Below are 20,463 nucleotides of genomic sequence, written 5' to 3'. Positions count from 1 at the left end.
AAGATAATGTTGAATGCGTATTAAGGGAGAGATTTGATTAAATTAATTATTCCGTAAATAGTTAAATAAGAAAGCTGCTTTAGAAATACCCTTTGTTTCGTCGCTCCTTTACAACCAAGGAAGGTGAATTATAATATATTTAAAGAATATAGTTAAAAATAAGACGATTAACAAGTATAAAACAGAGGTATGAACACTAGTATATGAGTTTTGTTTGCGACTTTTGGGAATATATAATATACATATATAAAAATAATCTTCCCCTTATTTTCCTTTTTTTTCTTATTTCTTTCATGTTCAGTGTATAAATCTAAAGGGATCTGTACAAAATAATTAATGTAAAAGGGTGGATGCAATAAGTTAAGGCTTCAGCCTACATCACCTTTTCAGTCAGTATAAACGTGCTTTAGATTGTCACTGCTTCAAAAGTAATGACTTTTTATTATTTATTTATTATTTACATGTGTATTTGAGTTGTGTAAGTTGAAAATGACCAAACTAAACTAAACTAAACTAAACTAAAATCGAATCAACTATTCAATTTTATTTTTTATTAAATAATGATTTAATACTACCACTAGTACAAATAATAATACCCAAAAGCCACACAAAATGGTCAATGTTATTTTTAGTTGAATTTATATGTAGCCTGAAACAATAATTATCAGATAAAGTAAATTAGTGGAGAGCAGAAACATAAGCTATAGACTGATGTACTCCTGTGTGGTTTTCTATTCCTGCTCTCCTCGCCTCCTCCTCTTCCCCCCAGCGGAGAGGCAGAGCAGAAGCAAGTGAACAACAAGCCAAGCGAGAAAGGACGCTGCATAGGTGGGTGTTTTCTCCGTCTTCACTGAGTCTTCGCCCTGCGGTGGAGGGACAGTTTATTTGAGCAGTTTTAAAGGCGTTTGTTCGACCACCCCGAGGTGTGTTTTTGTTGTCTCATCCCAACTCACTTCTTCTTCTTCTTCTTCTCACGAGCCTGCGGGGCGACAGTCGGCTAGGCTAGGCCTGAAATCCACCTCGCAAAAAACATTTATGGACTTTGAAAAACAAGCCCAACAGTCTCCAGACTCGGTAATTGCGTGTCTCTTGGTGTATTGTGCTCAGTACAGTTGGTTGGAGGATTGTTGTTAGTGGTTAAAGAGGTGACTTTTAATTTTTATTAACTTGATTGTTCTGGACGCAGCGTTAGCAAGCTAGCTACCATACCACAAGCTAATTTTGCTAGCGGTTAGCTTGATGAATAACTTATCTAGAGTGAAACTTCAATAAAAGTGTAACAGGACTTTTGCGTGTAGTTAAAAACTGCTTGATATCACGACATTTAGAACAATAAATTGTCCAGTTGGTTTGCTAATATAACGTTAGCATTGGGTTGCGTGAATGGTGTGGTTTCTGGCTGGCTGGGAGGTGTAACACGTTATAAACATTTCACGTTGAGTTTTTGCTGTTTGTTGAGTTTAAACCTTGAAGCGGCAAGATTTCGCTAGTTTTTGACGAGCTTGGGAGTAGTCAGGACAGGTGAGGGTACACGGAAGTAACCGGCCAGCCTGCCGCGTCACAGACCGTAAGTTAGGAGTCAAAGTCCAGTCTCGGGTTTACTTATCAATTTGCATTTATGTGTTGTACCTGAAACGCCCACTCTCCGTGGGCAGTGAGACCGCACGCTGCTGCCCAGGTGGACCCGCTTGCATGGTGTGTATGTCTTTTTTTGGCTGACTGCCTTTGACTTTTGTTCATTGTATGTTGAAAGATTCCTGTGAAAATACACTGTTTAATGTTTCAGCAGCTGTCTTTTGATGTGGTCTGTCCATGTAGGAGAGGGAGGGAAACTGGTGGTGGTGGAGGAGCAGCCAGGGACAAAAGCAAGAACCTGTTGTGTGGGTCTGGATGTATGGGGTGTGGTAAGGTGGAAGGCGTGTTTGTTGCTTCATTATTCAGTCTCTTGTGTAGGCGCTTACAACACGGACACCTTCTCAACTTACAGTCTTTCAGTGTGAACGGATGCTGGATTACTCAGAGACCTGGCTGAATCCACTTTAGCGGATCACTCTTGGAGTAAGCTTGCAACTTTCAGTTTGTGGTTGTCCTCCTCTGCTGTGTCTGTCTGTGACGTTAAAAATCACTGCACAGTAATTGCACACGGATCAACCTGAGTTCATATTTGACAGCTTGTCTGGAGTACCTGTGAATCTTTGATTTAAGCTGGCACAGTCAGCTGATCTGAGTTTCAGTGAAGCGTGGACATGCCTTGCATATTCCTCTAAATGCCCTGCAGGCATGTCTGCCTTGACCTGCTGGAACAGAGATGGAGGAGATTGTGAGCAAGTTTGGACAAGTTGTTTACTCAGAAATGTCCCCTCTGTAAAAGGAGGGGCAGAAAAAAAAAAAAAATCAAAAGTTGGGTATTTCTTTTGCTGCCTAGAATTTGTTCCTAGCCATGTTGTCTGTGGGGGCTGAAGTCTTGCTGCTCAGCCAGTTGTTTTAGCCAGGGCTATCATTTGTGAGCCTCTGTAATGACGGGCTTTCAGAGCACACCACGGGTGTGTCCCTCTGACACACAGAAGCTGGGGTTTTTCTTATATTTGCTCCTCCTCCCTGTCTGTCTTCTTGCTCTCTCCCCGTCTATTTCTCTCCGTCTCTACTTCCAACAGTTACACCTGCAGTCTGTGTTTTTATTTGAACCGTGGGCACGTCAGCGTGTTATCCATGCAGGGGGAGGATATTTGAGTTGTGTGATAATATCTACAGAGTGAAATCAAAGGGCCCAGATTTTAAAAGCTGTGAAGCGAAACCGTCTTACTGTACACTCCCACAGTGCTGGTGGTGAAATTAAAAAGGTTTAGAGTCCATTTGCAGTTTTATGGCCTTCACTGCAGTAATTTAACCAACTTCCTTGTTAAGTGGTGGCTGCACTCTAACTGAAACTCCCAAGTGGTAATTCTTACCACCTGCTTAACATTGTTTTTTAGTTTGTTTGACCTTTCTTCATAATAGAGATTGATCAGTAAGCTGTTTCTTCTTCTCAAGTTTTTACATGTTGTGTTTTGAAATTGTTTATGTAATATTAGTGCTTTGCTGTGTTTTGTGAATGTTTGATTACTTACTGAGTAAGGCTGGGCCAACTAAATCAAATTTACAGGGTCTTAGGGCTGTAGGAAAGTTCAATATTATTTTTTTATCAGCTGTCAGTGGACTCATCATTATATGATATATAGGCTTAATTATATCAGAAACTTGAGAGGTTAGTTGTTCAGGTTTTACATGTTTTGTTTGATGATGTCATGGAACCCAGTTCATGTTATTAATTTGATTAATTTCATCCGACTACTCATAAATTTGATGGCTTTATATGTTGCTTTTTATGGATTTTGGTTACATTTGCCATATTATGATGTACTAGTATATAGATATTTAAAGTACTCTTATTAAGATAATGGTATTGATTGCAGCTCTTACAATATCTTTGACTCAGTACCTTAATATTGATAATGTGATGCTATTTGTGATGGGGCCTTGAAATAATTTTATCCTAACTAGAGGCGGACAGGGGTTCCCTTGGTGGTATGCTTCTCAGATACTGATCATCTTGTGATCAATGTAGTTAGTAGATGAAGACATCTAATCCATAGCCACACTCATTAAAGTTATGGCATTTGCTGTGTGAAATGGCAAATCTGCTCTTTTAACTGATTTGAATGATGTTAGCAGAGGTGGTCTTTGTTTTGGACTATAAAAAACTGCGGTGGAGAATGTTGTGCCTGAAGTCAAATAAATGGGTATGATGGCCAAGCAGCAGGTGGAGGCATTCATTGATCATTTCACTCAGCATGATCAGAACAGATAGATGCAACATAGATTAAACAATTGGTTGATCAATAGGAAAGTCATCTAGTTCCAGCTGCTCAAATGTGTGGCTTTGCTGCTTTTCTGTGTATTACATGATTGTGAATGGAGTATCAATGACTGTGAATGACCACAACAAGGGGTTTAAAATCTCGCTGCCCTATTTGATATAATATTTCACCTAAACTAGAGGTAGGTGATACTGTGTATGAGGACAAATTCATTTCTATTGTGGGTATGGAAGTCAATCATTGAACGTTCATTTCACTCATCATCTAACTGTAATGCAGCCTTTAAGACCGTACTTGAGCTTATAGGTCTTTTTTTGCCCTCTAAATTACAGTTGCCTGCATGTTTCCTTTCTGACTAAGAATAGTAAGTTGGTATCCTGTAGATTAGACAGCTGGCCTTGCAGAGGTCCCTGAAAGGTCTGCGTGGAGTGTGAGTGAATGTGTGTGTATGTGGGTGGGTGTGTGTCCGTGTGCACTCTATGCTGCTACCACACTGTAGGCCACATGGGAGAGAGGGGGGTTGGGGGGTGGGTGGGTCATGGTTTCAAGTCAGGATGGCAAAGGCGGTAGTGATTGGATGTGGGCCAAGGCTAACACACAGAACACACACACACACACACACACACACACACACAGAGGCCAAATCTCTGTGTGACCATTCAAATGAGGCTGAGTCAGCGGAGCACTTGGCCAAGCCACAACAGCATTTTACCATAGCTTCACCTCAGCTGTGTGTGTGTACGTGCGCAGACTGGAACAGAATGCATGTCAGCCTGCCACAACCACCAGTGACCAAGTTGCTGAAATAGCATTGATAGCATATGATAATGAGGGAATACACTGCAGTCACAATTCTCAGTGGGCACTGGGTGACAGACGAACAAACAGGCTGTGAGTGTGTACTTCACAAAGTTTCCAGTGAGTTGTGGACATCAATAGTGTGTGTACATCTTTGTTGTGTGTGGGCTCAGGATGGTAAGTGGCTCAGCAGTGTTATTCCAGAGCTAGCCCATTAGCAGATATGATTTAGCGTCACTGCTAATGGCCTTACAATAGATTAATGACTAATGCCCAGGCTTTAAGTGGCTAAAGCCATTTAAAACGCTCTCACAAGCAACTGCTCCCTGCCACAAGAATGTTAGTGGTGGGACTCGCATAGCTGTAGAGGTTGTGTGGGTCTGTCTCTTGCAGTCAGGCACAAGAGACTGTCTTCCTCTATGCTCTCCAAAAAGTGTTGACGTTCTGACAGAGCTACAAAGAACAGCGCAGACTGTGGCATGTTGACTTATCTGATGTATGGTGTCAGGACTTTATCTCCAAGTTAAAATCTTGACGGCTGCTAAAGGCATCCTTCACAACACAACAATGTAGCTTGCTGCCACATTTAGTCAAAAGTTTTCTTTTTGTTTTTGGGATTGCAGCAAAGATCTGTCATTATGTACTTTGTCAAGTTTTTTAATGCACTCTCAGCTTTTCTCAAGGGTTACATGTATAGCCACTTAAAATGATTTCAAACCATCTTTCAGTTTCTTAGCATTATCCATTGAAGAAACACTTTGTCGGTTTGTGGACGGCTGCCCTGATTGGGTCAGAGAAAGTAATGGCACCCACTCTCTCTTTATGATTGAAGTATTTGGCTGGGAAGAAAAAAACGGTGGTGTGAGAGATGATGAAAGCAGTACAATGAAAGAGTGAAGGGCTCCCTTATTAGGACAGCTTCCAACAGCTGAGACAGGATATGACATGCTAAATCTCACTGTGGAATGTGTGACAATGGTGTGTGCATGCGCGTGTGTGTGTGTTTTTGTGCAGCTCATGTGTGGTTCTGTTCACAAATGTGTTATGTTTTTTCCACACAGATGGAAAGAAAGGCAGCAGCATTAACTTTAACAAAATCTGTTTGAGTTGTCAAGGATAAAACTAACGTCAGCCACACACTTGCTACCTTTATTTAGTCTCTGCCCCACATACACAGTCACTTGCCCTCACACAGATGTGTGCACATGCTCTTGCTGGTGTATGCGCGCACTCAGACTTTATACAGGACTCTTTGTTCACTCAGCCAGTTCTGTGTCCGCGGATGGAGAGCAGATTTGATCTACATGAGTCAGTGAACTTTGAAGTAGAAAATGGTTTTTGCCCTGGTTTGGAGACGAGCCACGTTCATGTCATCCCGTTATTAGACAGACACTGTTGAAGTAATCCTCTCCAGATTCCTCATTCCACCCTCACCAGCATCCCTGCTGAGGAAGTCGGAGAAAAAGTCTTTGTCATTCTCTTAATTTGGACTTGAGTGACGTTCACTTATTATCATGCCTCTGTAATTTAGGTTTAGGTCATCTGTGGCTAGTGTTTAGGCCTCCCTTTCCTCCAAAACAGGCTAGTTTGACCATTAAAAATAAACTTCTTTTCTTTGCTGTGATGTCTCTAAATTCTTTGCGACTGCTTGGGAGTAGTCTCTTATTCAGAAATGAGACATGGCAAAACAGATGTTACCTGAATGTAAATCTAATTATACATATTCTGTGTAGCCCATCATCACTTTCTATCTCAAAGTGAAGTGAAGCTATTACTGTGGGGAATATAATTAAAGCAGGACACAGCCTGATCATGTAGGATACTCTGTGGTGTTGCGGGGTACCACCGACAGGTGTAAATCTTACACTGAAGTATAAATCAAAGCCTTCCCCATATGTATCTATGGCAGGACTCCTTTTAATCAAGAATAAATCCGCCTTAAAACGGTCGGGCTCCTCACAGGGTTGCTTGCGATGTTTGTGATGCAGGAAAATAAATTGATGCTTCTGTTGCTCATTTACTCTGGATCATTAATTAAAAGCCACATCTAATATAAAAAAGATCATTGATCTTTTGTAGTTTTGTTACTAATTAACTACTTTGAGTTTGTAGAGGTAATAGTGCTCAGGCTACAGTGAAATGGTCCTCCTATCCTGGTACTGTAAATTGTTATGTTTGCATGCAAATGAAGTGCAGGCCATATTATAACTTGCAGGATGTAATAAATACAGTAGAAAGTATTTAAAATGTTTCTAGATAAATGTTAATCATCCATTTTGGGATTGTTTCAGTGTTGAACACACACTGCCATCTTTTTCTGTTCTGTGGAGAGCACACTCTAAATTCACAACACCTCTGGCTTTTTAAATTTGGTGTAATGACGGAGTGACACTGTCTCCTGCTAACTTGTAGGATGTGGTTGCTCTCACACTTGTACTCTTCTCCCTCTTCCCTTCTCACTTTCTCTGCATCCTTGGAATGAAGAAGTGCTAACGAGCTCCACATGCTGCAGCTGAAAACATGCTGTAATTGTCTCTCGTCATGCATCTCACTTTCTTTCTATTTTTAACCTTGCGCAGCAGAAGGTGAAGAAACACACTGAAAAAGTGACTGTCCCATCCCTGTGCGGCTGATGCTAGTCCCACCTTGAATTTGAACTATTTAATCATTTTTGTAGATGGATGGAAGTGGTGAGCTCTTTCTTAATGCTTGCTGGTTTTTCTTGCTGTTTCTTGAACTTCTTCTCTCTGTACTCACATTTTCTCTGTACTTGCTTCTTGATGTATCTAGTTCTCTCATTTATCTTCCCTTGCTTTGCATCCTTGTGTCAGCTCCTGCTGCTTTTTAATCTCTAAATATCAACTTCATTAACACCTCTCTGTGTGTATCCCCAGATGTGCACGGTGCCAGGGCCCATCTGCTTTTTATATCTGTATACTTGGGTGATCTGTTTCGCTGTATGTCAGTTCTTTGGTGTTGGTTGAATCTCTTCTTGCTCTCTGGTGTTGACCCTGTCCTGTCCTGTCCTGTCCTGTGCTGTCCTGTGCTCTGCTCTCAGTGTGTGAATGGAGCAGTGTGCGAGTACGGCCTCCCTGCTGGCCTCGGTGCGGGAGCAGGAGAGGCAGTTTGAGATGCTGAGCCGAGCTCTGGAGGAGGAGCGGAGGTCGTGCGCCGGCACCCTGCCCCGTCCCCTCCCCAACATGCAGGTAACACTGTACAAACCCCCCTGCCCCCTTTCCACCCACCCTTATGCACGTTTTCCATCGAAAAGTCCCTCGGACTCACCCTCGATCCGAGCACCATCCTCCAGTGTCATCGTCATGGTCACCCTCATCCCATCTGTGTGGACTGGCTGGATGGCAGCAGAACCTAGACCAAACCTGGGGACAAAATACCTCCTCGTGGGTTTTATTCAGGCTGGACTCTTAATGTGTGCTTCAGATAAATTTTTAAGTTAAAAGGTGAGGCCTGTAGGGATGGTATTGTTAGGATTTTATTGATACTACTACTCTTATCGATGCTCCTTATTGGTCCGGTTCTTTATCAATAGGGCTAGGTATCAGTACTAAATATTAATTTAAAAAATAATAAATTCAGAACAGGATTAAAATTGATTAATATTTTAAACATAACTAAATATAGTTTCTAGAGCAGCAACAGTAATGTTTACCTCAGAAAGTCTGTATGAACTTGGATGGGAGACTGCGGACAAAGCAGGTGAAAATACTGGTTTTCCACATACATGCTTGTTGAACAGGTGTTTTGATAGATTACTCTTATTGGCTTTTTACCCGCAAAGGTTTTATTGCGGATACAGTAATGAGCGTAGTTGTCATTAACTCAAGTATAACATTATCTTTACTTCACCATTACTGTCCTACCCTCAGTCAAACTGACACAGAGCAGAGGAGACAGAGAGGAGAAGCTGCCTGCAGCGTGACCAGGAGTTACAGCAAAATGTATAAAAGTAGTGCCAATTCAGAACTGTATGAAGAGAGAGAGAGAGAGAGGCAGAGAGAGCTGGCTCCTGCCCCCTGCACATATGAAAAGCTCAGAGAGGGATCTCTTTTCTGGATTGGGAATAGCAAAACTGCATTGTAGACCAATGACTATCTTATAGCAAATTAGAAAGGGAGAGATAAAAGACGCGAGATAATGTTTATGTATCCTAAATAAATAGGAAATCTATTTTGTTAATTTCTCCAATACTGAGAGCAGAACCAGTAACTACGGAGCTTATCAATACTATCGTCTTTAATAATTTAGCCCTGGGGCCAATTTAATACTGGGTTTCAGTACCCATCCCAAGAGGCCTGTAGACAATTGGCAAGAATATAGTGCTGAGTCAAATAAATGGACTGAAGCACCTTCCAGTGAAGCCTTGCTGAGGAGGTAATTTACACCCTCTGTTGCACCGCATAGCTTTTGATCACACATTATTTCCATCCTCCATTGGTTCCTCAGTAACCGTTCATGTCTCCTCTCATCATCGTATCCCTCCTCCAATCAAGCTTAACCCAGTTTAACCCATCATGTTTGTCTTGACTTGTCCACAGGCATCTGCATGCACAACGATGCCTTGCTTGATATTTAGCTTTTTGCGATGATGGGCTTTTCAGAGACCATCATTGTGAGTTCACCTTTGCGGCAGTAGTATCTCAGAAATGTGTTTTATTCAGAATTTGCTGGATTTGTGTTTGGTATAAGGAAGTCATCACTCGATGAAGGAATTTCCCCTGCGGATGTTCAGGGTGGCTCACCAGCACGGTATGCAGTCTATGCGGTATTAGCCTCATTCTGATTACGTGTTGGCCGAATGGAGCTGCAGAACCTCACGAACACGGGAAACACTTTAAATCGTGGCAGGAAACAACGTTGGCCTACAGCAAAGTCTCCTTAAACCTGGGATTTATGAATGGAGTCTGGCTGGACGCGCCTTTTTAGATTGTATGATTGGTGAAAAACTGCTTTACCTCACAGGTTAAATGGCAGTCTGCTCGGCCAAACATTCATACAGACACGTTTAACTACCGAGCATCAGCACTGAACCCCGGTCAGCTCACCCTGAGCCCGGCTCTGTTATGAGGGCTGGGCCAGGTTATAAGGCGATCATAGCATGGTTGTGGCAGTTGCTTGCAATCCACCGTGATTGGCTATTGTCTATAACGCAACATTGCAATATTGCGGTTATTGCAACATCCCTAGTCCCTCAGCTGCTTTCTCAGTAAGGCAAAGTCTGTTATCTGGGACCAGAAAGCTCTAGTCACTCCTATTTTATCAGCTGTGAATTCTCGTTAAAACTCTTGATTTTGAAATCTGTTTCATTGCCAAGTTTTGTTCCACTGTTTGATTACGCACCCTCCTTATCATGTGTGAGTCAGTTACCTGGTGTGACTGACGAATGACTTCATGCTCCAGGTTTATCTCATAGACAGACAGACACGCAGGCGCACACACTCATGCTTGCTCATTCTTTCGCTACCTTATTAACTTGCTCTGTCATTAGTGTGGATGAATGAACCAACACACACACACACACACACACCCACACCCACACCCACACACACACACACACTTTTGGCCCTGAGGCAAACTTTGAAACGAGTCATAAACAACCGAGCTCTCCCACTTTCCTTCTCGTTTGTTGCTCTTGCATGTAAGTAGGCATTCACTGGGATATGTCTCAGTGCTGGGGAATTGTAGCAGCTGATATGGAGCAGAAATATAGGTAGAGAGTGTGTGTGTGTGTGTGTGTTTGTGTGTTTGTTATAGTAAGAGCAGGATAGAAATGTAGCCTGTGCTGGTTCTTATCTCTGCTGTGTGTGTTTACGTAGCCCAAAGGCTTCGGCATGCCTCTGCCACTCTCCCAGGCAGCGCTACACGACCTGAGTCTTTACTGACACGTTCCCACACGCTCATCTGCCCAGTGCTTTCTACTATTCTCTCTGACTGAGTCTTATTCTGAGCTAAAGATGGCTCATTTTGCCTAATGTGTCTTGCTTATTTGATCTGGACTGAGTTGCACTTCAACAAGTAGTCATTGCTCCTCCCGCAATTACTATTTCCAGCTTTCAGCAGGTTATTTCTGTTCTATAAATTCAACTTCTGAAGTGAAATTCAACTTTTCTGTCAGTATGAGACAGCTGCATATCATCTCTGATTCACTGTTGAGCAATTCCACTCCTGTCTGCCTCCTTTTACCACAGTAGTGGAGATAAAACGGCAGAGATAGCAGTAGAGTGCCTCCTGTGGCTGGAATGGGAAGTGTACCACACCCATCATTGAACCAGGGCAGGCAATGCGGGTGGTGTTGACACATGAGAAAGAAGTTCAACTCTGTTTGTATATCTCTAGGGGTCATTTCATTACTCACTAATTGTCACCATCTTAATGTTTCATCATCAAAGTTCATTCATTCATTAATTTGCTCCACTCAGCTACCATGTTGTTTGTTTTTAGGAGTGAAGCTTGTATACATGAAAGCCTGTGTGTGTTTGTTTGGATGTTTACATACCTTCTGAGTTCATTCGGTGTCATTATTACAGTCCATGCAGACTTCTATTGGCTAACACATTGCAAACTAATAACCAAGTGTTCAACTGGCACCAAAACAGCACGTTTGTTTTGTTTGCAGCTGGGCTGTCATTGGCTTGTTGCATCACCATGGCACATAAGAAACACATAGAAATAAATAGAACAAGGATCTTTTTTTTTTTTTTAGCTGCAAGCAGCACTGCATCTTTTAAGTGCCTGAGCTTCTCAATATAAAGCTGGGTGCCATTAAAATTCAAATGGAAGTCAACAGCAGTTGCTGCTTTCACTTGGAGTTTTATGCATTTGAACCATAAATGTTTGCAAATGTGATCCTTACTGTACATTAGTAGCTCCTTACTCTGGATGACTTGAAAAGTTCAACTGCTCAGTCAGTGGTTTGTTGGTTCATAAATACATTCTCATCTTTTAGTCTGTACATAGTAGTCTGTACATATATGTTGCATCCTCTCAATGAATTTCCTCCTCCCTGCAGAACGGCCGCATTCCTTGTGATGCAGACATAGAGAGGCTGACACTGAACGAGGGTTACATCAACGGGACACATCACGTAAGCATCTTTCAGAGCAGTCTCTATTTCAGCTATTTAATTTTTAACAAGGTTAAACCGAGTGATCTCTTCTGGGAGACCTATATTTGGGTTTTAAAATGAAATGTGTGTGTGTGCGCGTGCAGTTCAGGATGGAGCCTGGTCAGATGGTGCAGGAGACGTACACGGTGGAGGAAGATCCCCAGGAGTCTCTACCTGTTGTCTCCGTGGAGACCAATGAAGATGGGACCACACGGCGCACAGAAACCACGGTAACATGAGCCAAATGGAAATACGTGCCTGTTATATAAGCATTACTGGAAGTACCAGAATGACGTGATGGTTACAAAAGAAGAAGAGTTTTGCTTTATTTTGCATCTGTTCAGAATTTGAATTTCCTGTTGGATCGTTTCTGTGGAGCACTTTCAGAGTCTTTTTTGCAAACTGACATACAATATTTCAAACTTAAAAATATTCAGTATTGATATTTTGTCTCCTCACTTCTTTTGCTCTTTAAGGTAAAGAAACTAGTTAAGACCACTACCACTCGCACAGTCATCCCCTCTGTATCAGACACACTTTCCCTGGATGGCGGGGGTTCAGTGACGGGTATGGGGGGCTACACTGCACCCATGGACCGGGTCTACAGGCATGGACCTGGAGGTGGTGTGCCCATGGACTACCCCACCCACACCGTGCCCCGCAACTATCACTATGGACCTCCAGGTGGCTATGATGACTACCGCTCCGGACCCCCATCTGAGGCCTATGCAAGCCTGAACCGGGGTGCTCGCATGGATGATCGTTACAGGTAAACACAACTGTGTGTGTTTGAATGAAGTCGAGTTTGTTTTTATAGCAAATATGGTTGTCAGCATCAATTAGATAATCTTTGGACCAACATTTTCTACTTGCCAATTACTTTTGTCCAGACCAGTCCATCCAGATGGCTACAGAACTCTTGATCCAAGCTACAGAGCCCCCAGCAGGAACCAGCTTGACCCCTATGCTGCTCAGCCACAGGTATGTTCAACTATCATTGCATCACTTGCTGTGGTGCGGTCCTTGTGGTAGGATTACACTGATAGCACACTTTCACTTCCAGACTAAAAGACTAAAAGTATTTAACAAGCCATAGTGTAGGTTTTCCACAGCATTTGACTTACAGCTTCTATCATTTTGGACCCTAATTCCTGTCCCTGTGTAGGTTGGGCGTATGGGAAGTGCTCTGGAGCTATCCTCCATCCCGAGGTTTGTCCCAGAGCCGTACGGTCTGGAGGATGATCAGCGGAGCATGGGCTATGATGAGCCTGACTATGGCTTGGGACACCCAATGCACTACAGCACCGTGCCCCGCAACCACCATGGCTTCCCTCATGGGCCCCCACGTAGGACTGGGTACGTTTTTGTCTTTTTGTACTGTATCATCTGTGTTTTAGGGATGAGTAACATGTTCTGTATGTATTGACTGTATGTAGTCAGTTAAGAGGGAACACTTCATATCACCACTGCTATAAACAATTACAGGGAAAATTGTGGTTTCCCTTTTTGTTTGCAATAATGGATGTCTGTGTATTGTCAAAAAGCTTGTGCATTTCAACAGTTCTTCTTCCTCCTCAGGAGCTATGAGGGCACATTGGATGGTGACATGAGCGGTCCTGGGGACATGTACTATTGGGGAGGAGGAGCACCGCTGGCTCAGGGTGAAAGAGGAAGCATGGCTTCTTTGGACAGCACTCTAAGGAAAGGTCCAGGTCCCAGCGGCTGGCGTCAACCAGAGCTGCCGGAGGTCATCGCCATGCTCAACTACAGGCTGGATCCAGTCAGGAGCAATGCAGCTGCCTACCTGCAGCATCTCACCTATAAGAATGATAAAGTAAGAGATACGCATGTGCACATATTTCATGGTGTAATGCTCTTATCCTGTGTGACTCAGAGTAGAATATTTTTTAATTTAAGGCAAATAGTTAAGGAGTGTGAAAGGTCAAAGTGACATTCCTCATGACTAATAGTTGGATAAGTGGAAAACTTGATTTCAGAGAATAGACAATAGAAAGATTTTTCTCTGTTTCACATGGTCTGATATTGAGAGCTTGTTTTGAATTGGAAATGGCTCCAAATACAGACCTGTGCTTTTTAATTTAGGTTATTTGATTAGTGACAACTACTTTTCATTGGCTAATCTTGGACTTGCAGCCCAGTCAACATAGCTGGTTATGCATTTATCAGTGCACATGTGTTAGGTTTACAATAGCGTTGACTGGAGCAACAACTCAAAAGTGTAGGTGAGCATTGAGACAGCAAAAGTTAAAAACTAAAATTGCCCACCCAAGTTTTTGTCCAAGTTATTTCTTCTTCACTGAGGATCTTCCGATTTGCTATCCTATGTTATATGCTTTGTATTTCTTCCTTGATGGTCTGATTTTAATTTGTTTGTACAAATCTTTTAGCATCTTTTACTTTCTGAATTGATTGATTTAATGTTGATACAAGTACACAGTGGTTGACACAGTAAACTGGACTTTACTTGACCCCCATCCACATCACCACTTATTTCTAACCTCTTGCCTTCCAGGTGAAGTCTGAGGTGCGTCGTCTGAAAGGCATCCCAGCTCTGGTCTCTATGCTTGACAACCCAAACAAAGAGGTCAGTTTGCTGTTTTTCTCCATGTCCTTTATGTCCTAGAAATTTGTTATGGTTGGATAGATAGGATAAAGAGTGAGGCTTAAAGGATATAGTGTATTTCTTTTGTAATACAGAGATATTGTTTTGGCATGAGTCAAGCTGTAAAGAATAAGGACAAGGTAAACTTAAGGCCCAGCACTAATACTGAATGAAAGGGAAATAGCAGTAAGCATCACTTGCAGTATTTGACTGTTCTTGGTCAAATCTCGTAGGTCAACATTTGTGCTAAATATAGTTTCGGCCAAAACGTTCTGTGGTTTTTCTATGATTCCCTTTCATTTAGCAGAAGCTGTGGCAAACTTTTGCTGATGTTTGTATGGGCATTACCAGACAAGCCACATCATGCATTCCACTCTCGAGGCAAAGAAGCGTCTTAATTTTACATTTCATGCTCTACGGTCAGTGATAAGTTTAAAGTCTGGTGTGTGTCGGATGACTTGCTGGCTGGAGAAATGGGTCAGACAGCGACTGCATCCTTCCAAACATTTAAAAGTTTTTCCAAAGACTCCACACACTTCGGCTTTGTGTGTGTATGTATGGTACGTTATATGAAAAGGGTGAGGCCTGGGACACACAGCCTGCGTGAGCAGTGCGTGTGCGTTGTGGAACCTCTTGCTTTTCATTTCTGGCGCCCATGTTATCAGGTTAGAGCAGCCACACAGCCCGCGTGAGCCGCACGACTCGCGTGACACGCGTGGTTCACAGCAAAAATAGACAGTGAAAATGATCTGTTAATAGTCGTATTACATGACTTTTACATGACTTTACACCTTTCACTATAGTTTCAATGTCTATATCTGTATAATATGTCACAGACATGAAAAAAATATAAAGTGTCGCTACTGCGGGTCAGCCTGCGCGGTGCATGCTGGGGCAGGGAGCCTCTATGGTGGGGAACTCCAGTGTGGAGAGTCGGTGACACACGGAGCTTCTTTTCTCGACTACTGCTCACTTTCTGTGATATTAGTTCAAATCAGGACTCCTGCCTGTTGTTTCACCTGTTTCCAGACGGAGATTTGGTGTTGTTATTTTCCTTATTTGTTGTCAGTTTCCCTCCTGACAGTTTGGAGGTTTGTTTGTCGGAGTGTGTTTGGCTCATTTGGGGAACTTGGTGTCGTTTGGAGGGATTTTCTACGTTTGGAGCAGTGACAGGAGGGGTTTAACTTGCGGAATAATCAATATGATCAATAAAAAAACCCCGTCCTGTGTGAGGAGTGTATGTGGCTGACAGACCAACCAGACCCAACCATGCCTGTTGGAAGCTGCTTTCACCTCTCATATTATTAGTTATTTTTCACAATTGAGCACATGCTTCTTAATCTTTTTCTCTTTAAACTAAATATAAAAGAAAATTAAAATGAAATGATTTGAAAACATTCTATTATTGATGGCCATGATCAAAGTCAAACTCTGTGTAGAAAGATAGAGCTGGCAGTAGCAGCAACACTGTCTGTGTGGACACCGTATGCGTGCGAGCCGCAGCAGTTCAGCAGCACACACACGCTGCTCAGGTAGAGATAGGCTGTGTGTCCCAGGCCTAAGACACAAAATAGGAAAAAGAATCTGGTATCATAACACATGCAAACCAAATTTGAAATGACACAAGATGAATGTCTGTGAAATGATCTATACAAACAAACAGAGACAAGAAATATTCGTCATGAGATAAACCAAGTTTGTGTTAAATGAACTTGTGCTGGAATTAACTTTGCCATATAGTGAAAATGTAAAGGAATGTGGCCAACTAATTTACCATTAATCATCGGCAATTACTTGCATGAGTAACACTGTCAAGACCCATGTCATTTGCGTAGTACAATCTAACAGTTCCACTGACATGACGCAGTTTTCTACTACTGTGCAAAATCCATGTATGTGAAAACTCTTGAAGTGAATGTCTTTCATGACTAACAGCACATTAAGCTGTTATCGTGTCTCTGTTACAGGTTCACTATGCAGCCTGCGGAGCACTAAAGAACATCTCGTATGGCAAAGATCCAGACAACAAGATTGCCATTAAGAACTGTGACGGAGTGCCAGCTCTCATCAGGCTGCTGAGGAAAACCCGCGACCAGGACCTCACTGACACTATCACAGGTTATAAGCACATGCTAACACACAAACTGTGTGAACATGACTTTGACTATGAAATGCTTTTTAAACTTTTTTTTTCTTTCAACATTATTTTTTATTGGTTTTAGAACTTAAAAAACCTTGAGCTAATGCAACGATGTACAAAGATATAATCACATAGATGTCACATCATCCCCTCCCATCACCATCCACCTCTCCCCCCCCCACAGGCCACCCCCCATTACCCACCCACCCCTTCAGGTCTGACCCCTAATAACTTCAGGATATGTACCTATACAAAGATAAAGGAATAAATAAAAACAGTACAGACTTAAAAAGAAACATAAAACTATAAAGTTGCAGAGAGTGAATAGATAACAGCCCTTGTATATCAGTTTAATTAAAAGAGTAGAATAAAAAAAGGGCATGTCTGACTCACACATGACAGTTTGATTCAATACTCATTGAATATAAAAAGAGTGCTGAGTTGAGGAATCTGTCTCTAGCAATGTTTGAAACCCACCCCGAATCTTTTTAAACTCTCCAGGCTTTCCTTTCAAGTTATACATAATCTTTTCATTTGGAAGACATGATGCTTATTGATTAGTCCATCTGGCAGATTTAGGCTTTTTGAACTTCTGATACATTTGAAAGTGGTGCACAGCTTTTCTAACTGGAGGAGGAAGGGCCTGAGGAGGCACTCATGGAGAGGTGATCTGAGGTCAAAAATCTGAGCAGTTTGAGCAAAGCCGGGACAAGTTTTGAAAATGGCCAGGACAGATCCAGAGTTTTACAGCAGTCATACATGGACACACACTATATTTACCGTTTTTGAATTTAAACTCAGTGCTGGCTGTCAGTGTCCCCACATATCAGGAGATAGAACTTTCTCATTTAAGTGACAGTTTTGAAAGCGTCTAAGACTGCATTGTTAAATTTGGCATTTTTGCACATTTTAAAGTCTATATTTCTTTTCCAGGAACGCTGTGGAACCTGTCGTCTCACGATTCTGTGAAAATGGAGATCGTGGACCACGCACTGCACGCCCTGTCCGACGAAGTGATAGTGCCACATTCAGGCTGGGAGCGAGGGAGCAATGGAGGAGGAGGAGGGGAGGAAAACTGCAAGCCCAGACATCTTGAGTGGGAGACAGCCCTCACCAACACAGCAGGCTGCCTGAGGTACGGAGAGAAGGAAGGAGGGATGGATGGATGGAGGCAGGAGCTGTTTGACTGCTCCTGATAATATGAAGGAAATGGAAGGAGGGAGGGTTAATGTAGACAAGAGGAGAAAGTGGAGACATGCCAGTACAACAGACTGACAGAGCTGTTGGATGTATGAGGGAGGAAGGGATTAATGACAAGTTAACAGAGCAGAAAAGCAGGAAATCATCATGTAGTGTTTTCACTGGAGAAGAGGGAAAGAAGCTGCGTTCATGTGGAGCCTTTTACTCCACTAATAATCCAAAAGATAAAAGTCACAATAATGTGACCTTCGATCACAATAAACTTGCCCATTCTACAAGAAATGTCAATGCATTTGAAAAGGATGATAAAAACCTTTTTATAATGAGTTAAACTGATGAAAACATGTCACAATTGCTGCTTCTGATTACTTTCTATTTTTGGAATATCTTTGCTCTTTGTGCACTTGTAGCCTTTACTCTTCCCCAGAGATTCTGAAACATGGCAGGTTAAACTAGTGGTTTGTCCTCCTGTAATATGAATTTTTAATAAATGTGGTAAAAGTATAATTTCATAAAACTACTTCCTCAGTAAACCAGACACTTTCTGTTTATATAAACAGGATGTGTTATTAACTTTATATAGTGCTCATTAAAATACCTTAGGGTTAAATATCAGTCATTAAAGACAAATTCTGGCTGGATTGAAGAGATCTGCAGTCTCTCAGTAACTGTGAGAGGTCAGGAGAAGCTGAGGAAGGGAATTTGACAGTTTACAGGGAGGGACTGAGCAGAGGACAGTGGGGCATTGACTTATACAGTGTAAACAGTATGTACTGGCCTGTGGCTCTGTTATCTATGCATTCCCCTTGACCACACGGTTAATTACAGTGTTCATTTGTGGGTCTAGAAAAGTATGTGTGAATAACTTGAGACTTGCAGAAACGGTCTGGGTAGTGTTGAAGTTGACTGCTTTGGGGCAGCGGGGGGGAGGGGGGCGCTGATCAAGAACTCTGAAGACACTCAGAAGTCAGACATTTCTCTGTTCTCTGTTTAAGAGCAGCTGAGATTGACACTAAAATGAGAATAGCTGGTCCACCTTGAAGTTCACTGCACCTTAAGTGAGCCTGGTCAGGTTACTCATGCTACTCTTATAACAGTACCTTTCATGTAGATATGCTTTAAAGAATGAGGAGAGGGAGGATGACTCAAAACAATTCCATGGTAAAATATGGTGTTATCATGATTGCGCAATGTGCGAGTGAGCTGATTACATCAGCTGCACTTATAATTCTGCAACGTCAGAATGAATATAGGGGAAACACTGACATATTGTCATTTTTTTACAGATACTGATAAAATGATTTAACATCTGTTAAAATCTGTTTAGGACACTTTCATTATTTTATTTAGACTTTTATTTATTTTTTAGAAAAGCTCATGTTTGACTGGGGCCTTCCAGAAAAGTAACAGCATTACACAGCACACAGTACTTGTTGAGGCCACTCTTAGTACATAAACATGCAGATGTTAACTAATTATCCACACCAAATTTTAAAATGTAATGTAGATTGCCTGCATGAATTGCACTACTTATATGAATGGCTGAAGCAGCACATAGATTGCACCAATTTTCCCTGGGAGTGTCTCATTTTCTATAATAAAAAACATGAAAACGAATAATCTAAAAGATGTTATAATCATACACAACAGTATGATAAACATGCTCTGGGTTGGCATTTACATAAATACCTGAGGGAAATCCTTGTTTGAATAGTTTTTAGTTAGGAGATGAAATGTAAGTATAAGTTTCAGGTACACTCTGGGTGTAAGTGGAAGTTCAGTGGAGGTGTTAGACCTCATTTAACACCTACAGTATGTATAATTTAGCTCTGTTACCACAAGATGAGGCTGACTCATGTAGGACCCTTCTCACATGACCTGATGAGCCGTGTTATCCATGTTCTCCAATATTTTATGCAAGATGTAGGAACATTGCATCTCATAAATACCTAAGATATCAGTGAGCTCCATGGTTGACCCTCATTTAAAAGTGATATTAGTGGTACAATTGGATAATAAATAATGAATAAATAAGAGTGATATCTTAAGTATGTAGTAGGTCAGGTGTGAAGTCAAAAAGCAGATGGCAGCCAGAAGTAAAATGACAGGATTATGTTAACCTTCCTGGTTTGTTATTGCGTCATCAAAAATGAGTAAGTAAGGCGAAGCTCTGACACTGATTAATCCATCGTCCTCTGATTGGAGCGCTCCCTTTCTGATGAAGAGTTCAGGTTTTTATTTCCCTCTTCCTTCTGCACACAGAGGATTTACCGCCAGTGACTACACCTGACACTCTTTTATAAATATAGAAAATCTACAGCTTCTCTTTTGAGAAGTAGGGCTCCTTTCTGTGCTGCTGCCCTGATTTGATTTCATTTGTATGTTACGTTATAAATGTTTGACTAGTACAGCATGTAAATAAACTTCCTGTACTATGTACTGAAGTGAAATCACTGCCCCCTGCTCTCATTGTGTGAGAGGGTGTGTCTGTCACTGGGAAAACAAGCCAGCATAAAAGACCAAAGATTAATGTAATCAGTTTTCTCCTTCGTGGTACTTTCTTTGCATCCACCCACATCAGTTAATGAAGAAATAACTTGTTTCCATCCAATGCAGTTCTGTTATATCTGTAAGTCTGATTCAGTCAGACAGTACTGAGAAAAGTAGTCCAGAGTTGTAACTTGATCTTGTCAAACTGTTCTCTCTTTGTAAACCAGTACAT

At 41.8% G+C, this 20,463-nt stretch overlaps 1 protein-coding gene across 8 annotated transcripts in view; it reads left to right on the top strand.

The window, feature by feature from the left end:
- Positions 1–720: 720 nt before the first annotated feature.
- The window catches only part of ctnnd1 (catenin (cadherin-associated protein), delta 1), a 28,587-nt gene continuing 8,844 nt past the window's right edge, over positions 721–20,463 (top strand). For 3 of the 8 annotated variants that reach the window (XM_044346395.1, XM_044346396.1, XM_044346393.1), the window contains exons 1-11: positions 727–828; positions 7,714–7,861; positions 11,683–11,757; positions 11,883–12,008; positions 12,255–12,547; positions 12,669–12,759; positions 12,944–13,134; positions 13,357–13,612; positions 14,312–14,383; positions 16,369–16,519; positions 17,475–17,676. In XM_044346395.1, coding sequence (XP_044202330.1) covers positions 7,721–7,861; positions 11,683–11,757; positions 11,883–12,008; positions 12,255–12,547; positions 12,669–12,759; positions 12,944–13,134; positions 13,357–13,612; positions 14,312–14,383; positions 16,369–16,519; positions 17,475–17,676 — 1,598 coding nt within the window. In that variant the 5' untranslated portion in view covers positions 727–828; positions 7,714–7,720. The other 5 variants (XM_044346394.1, XM_044346401.1, XM_044346399.1 and 2 more) reach the window with 5 other exon arrangements.

This window comes from Thunnus albacares, chromosome 3 (assembly GCF_914725855.1).
Source record: "Thunnus albacares chromosome 3, fThuAlb1.1, whole genome shotgun sequence".
In the NCBI taxonomy this organism is placed as follows: domain Eukaryota; kingdom Metazoa; phylum Chordata; class Actinopteri; order Scombriformes; family Scombridae; genus Thunnus; species Thunnus albacares.
The sequence above is the reverse complement of the archived record's forward strand: the minus strand, read 5'-3'. Positions and strand labels throughout refer to the sequence as shown.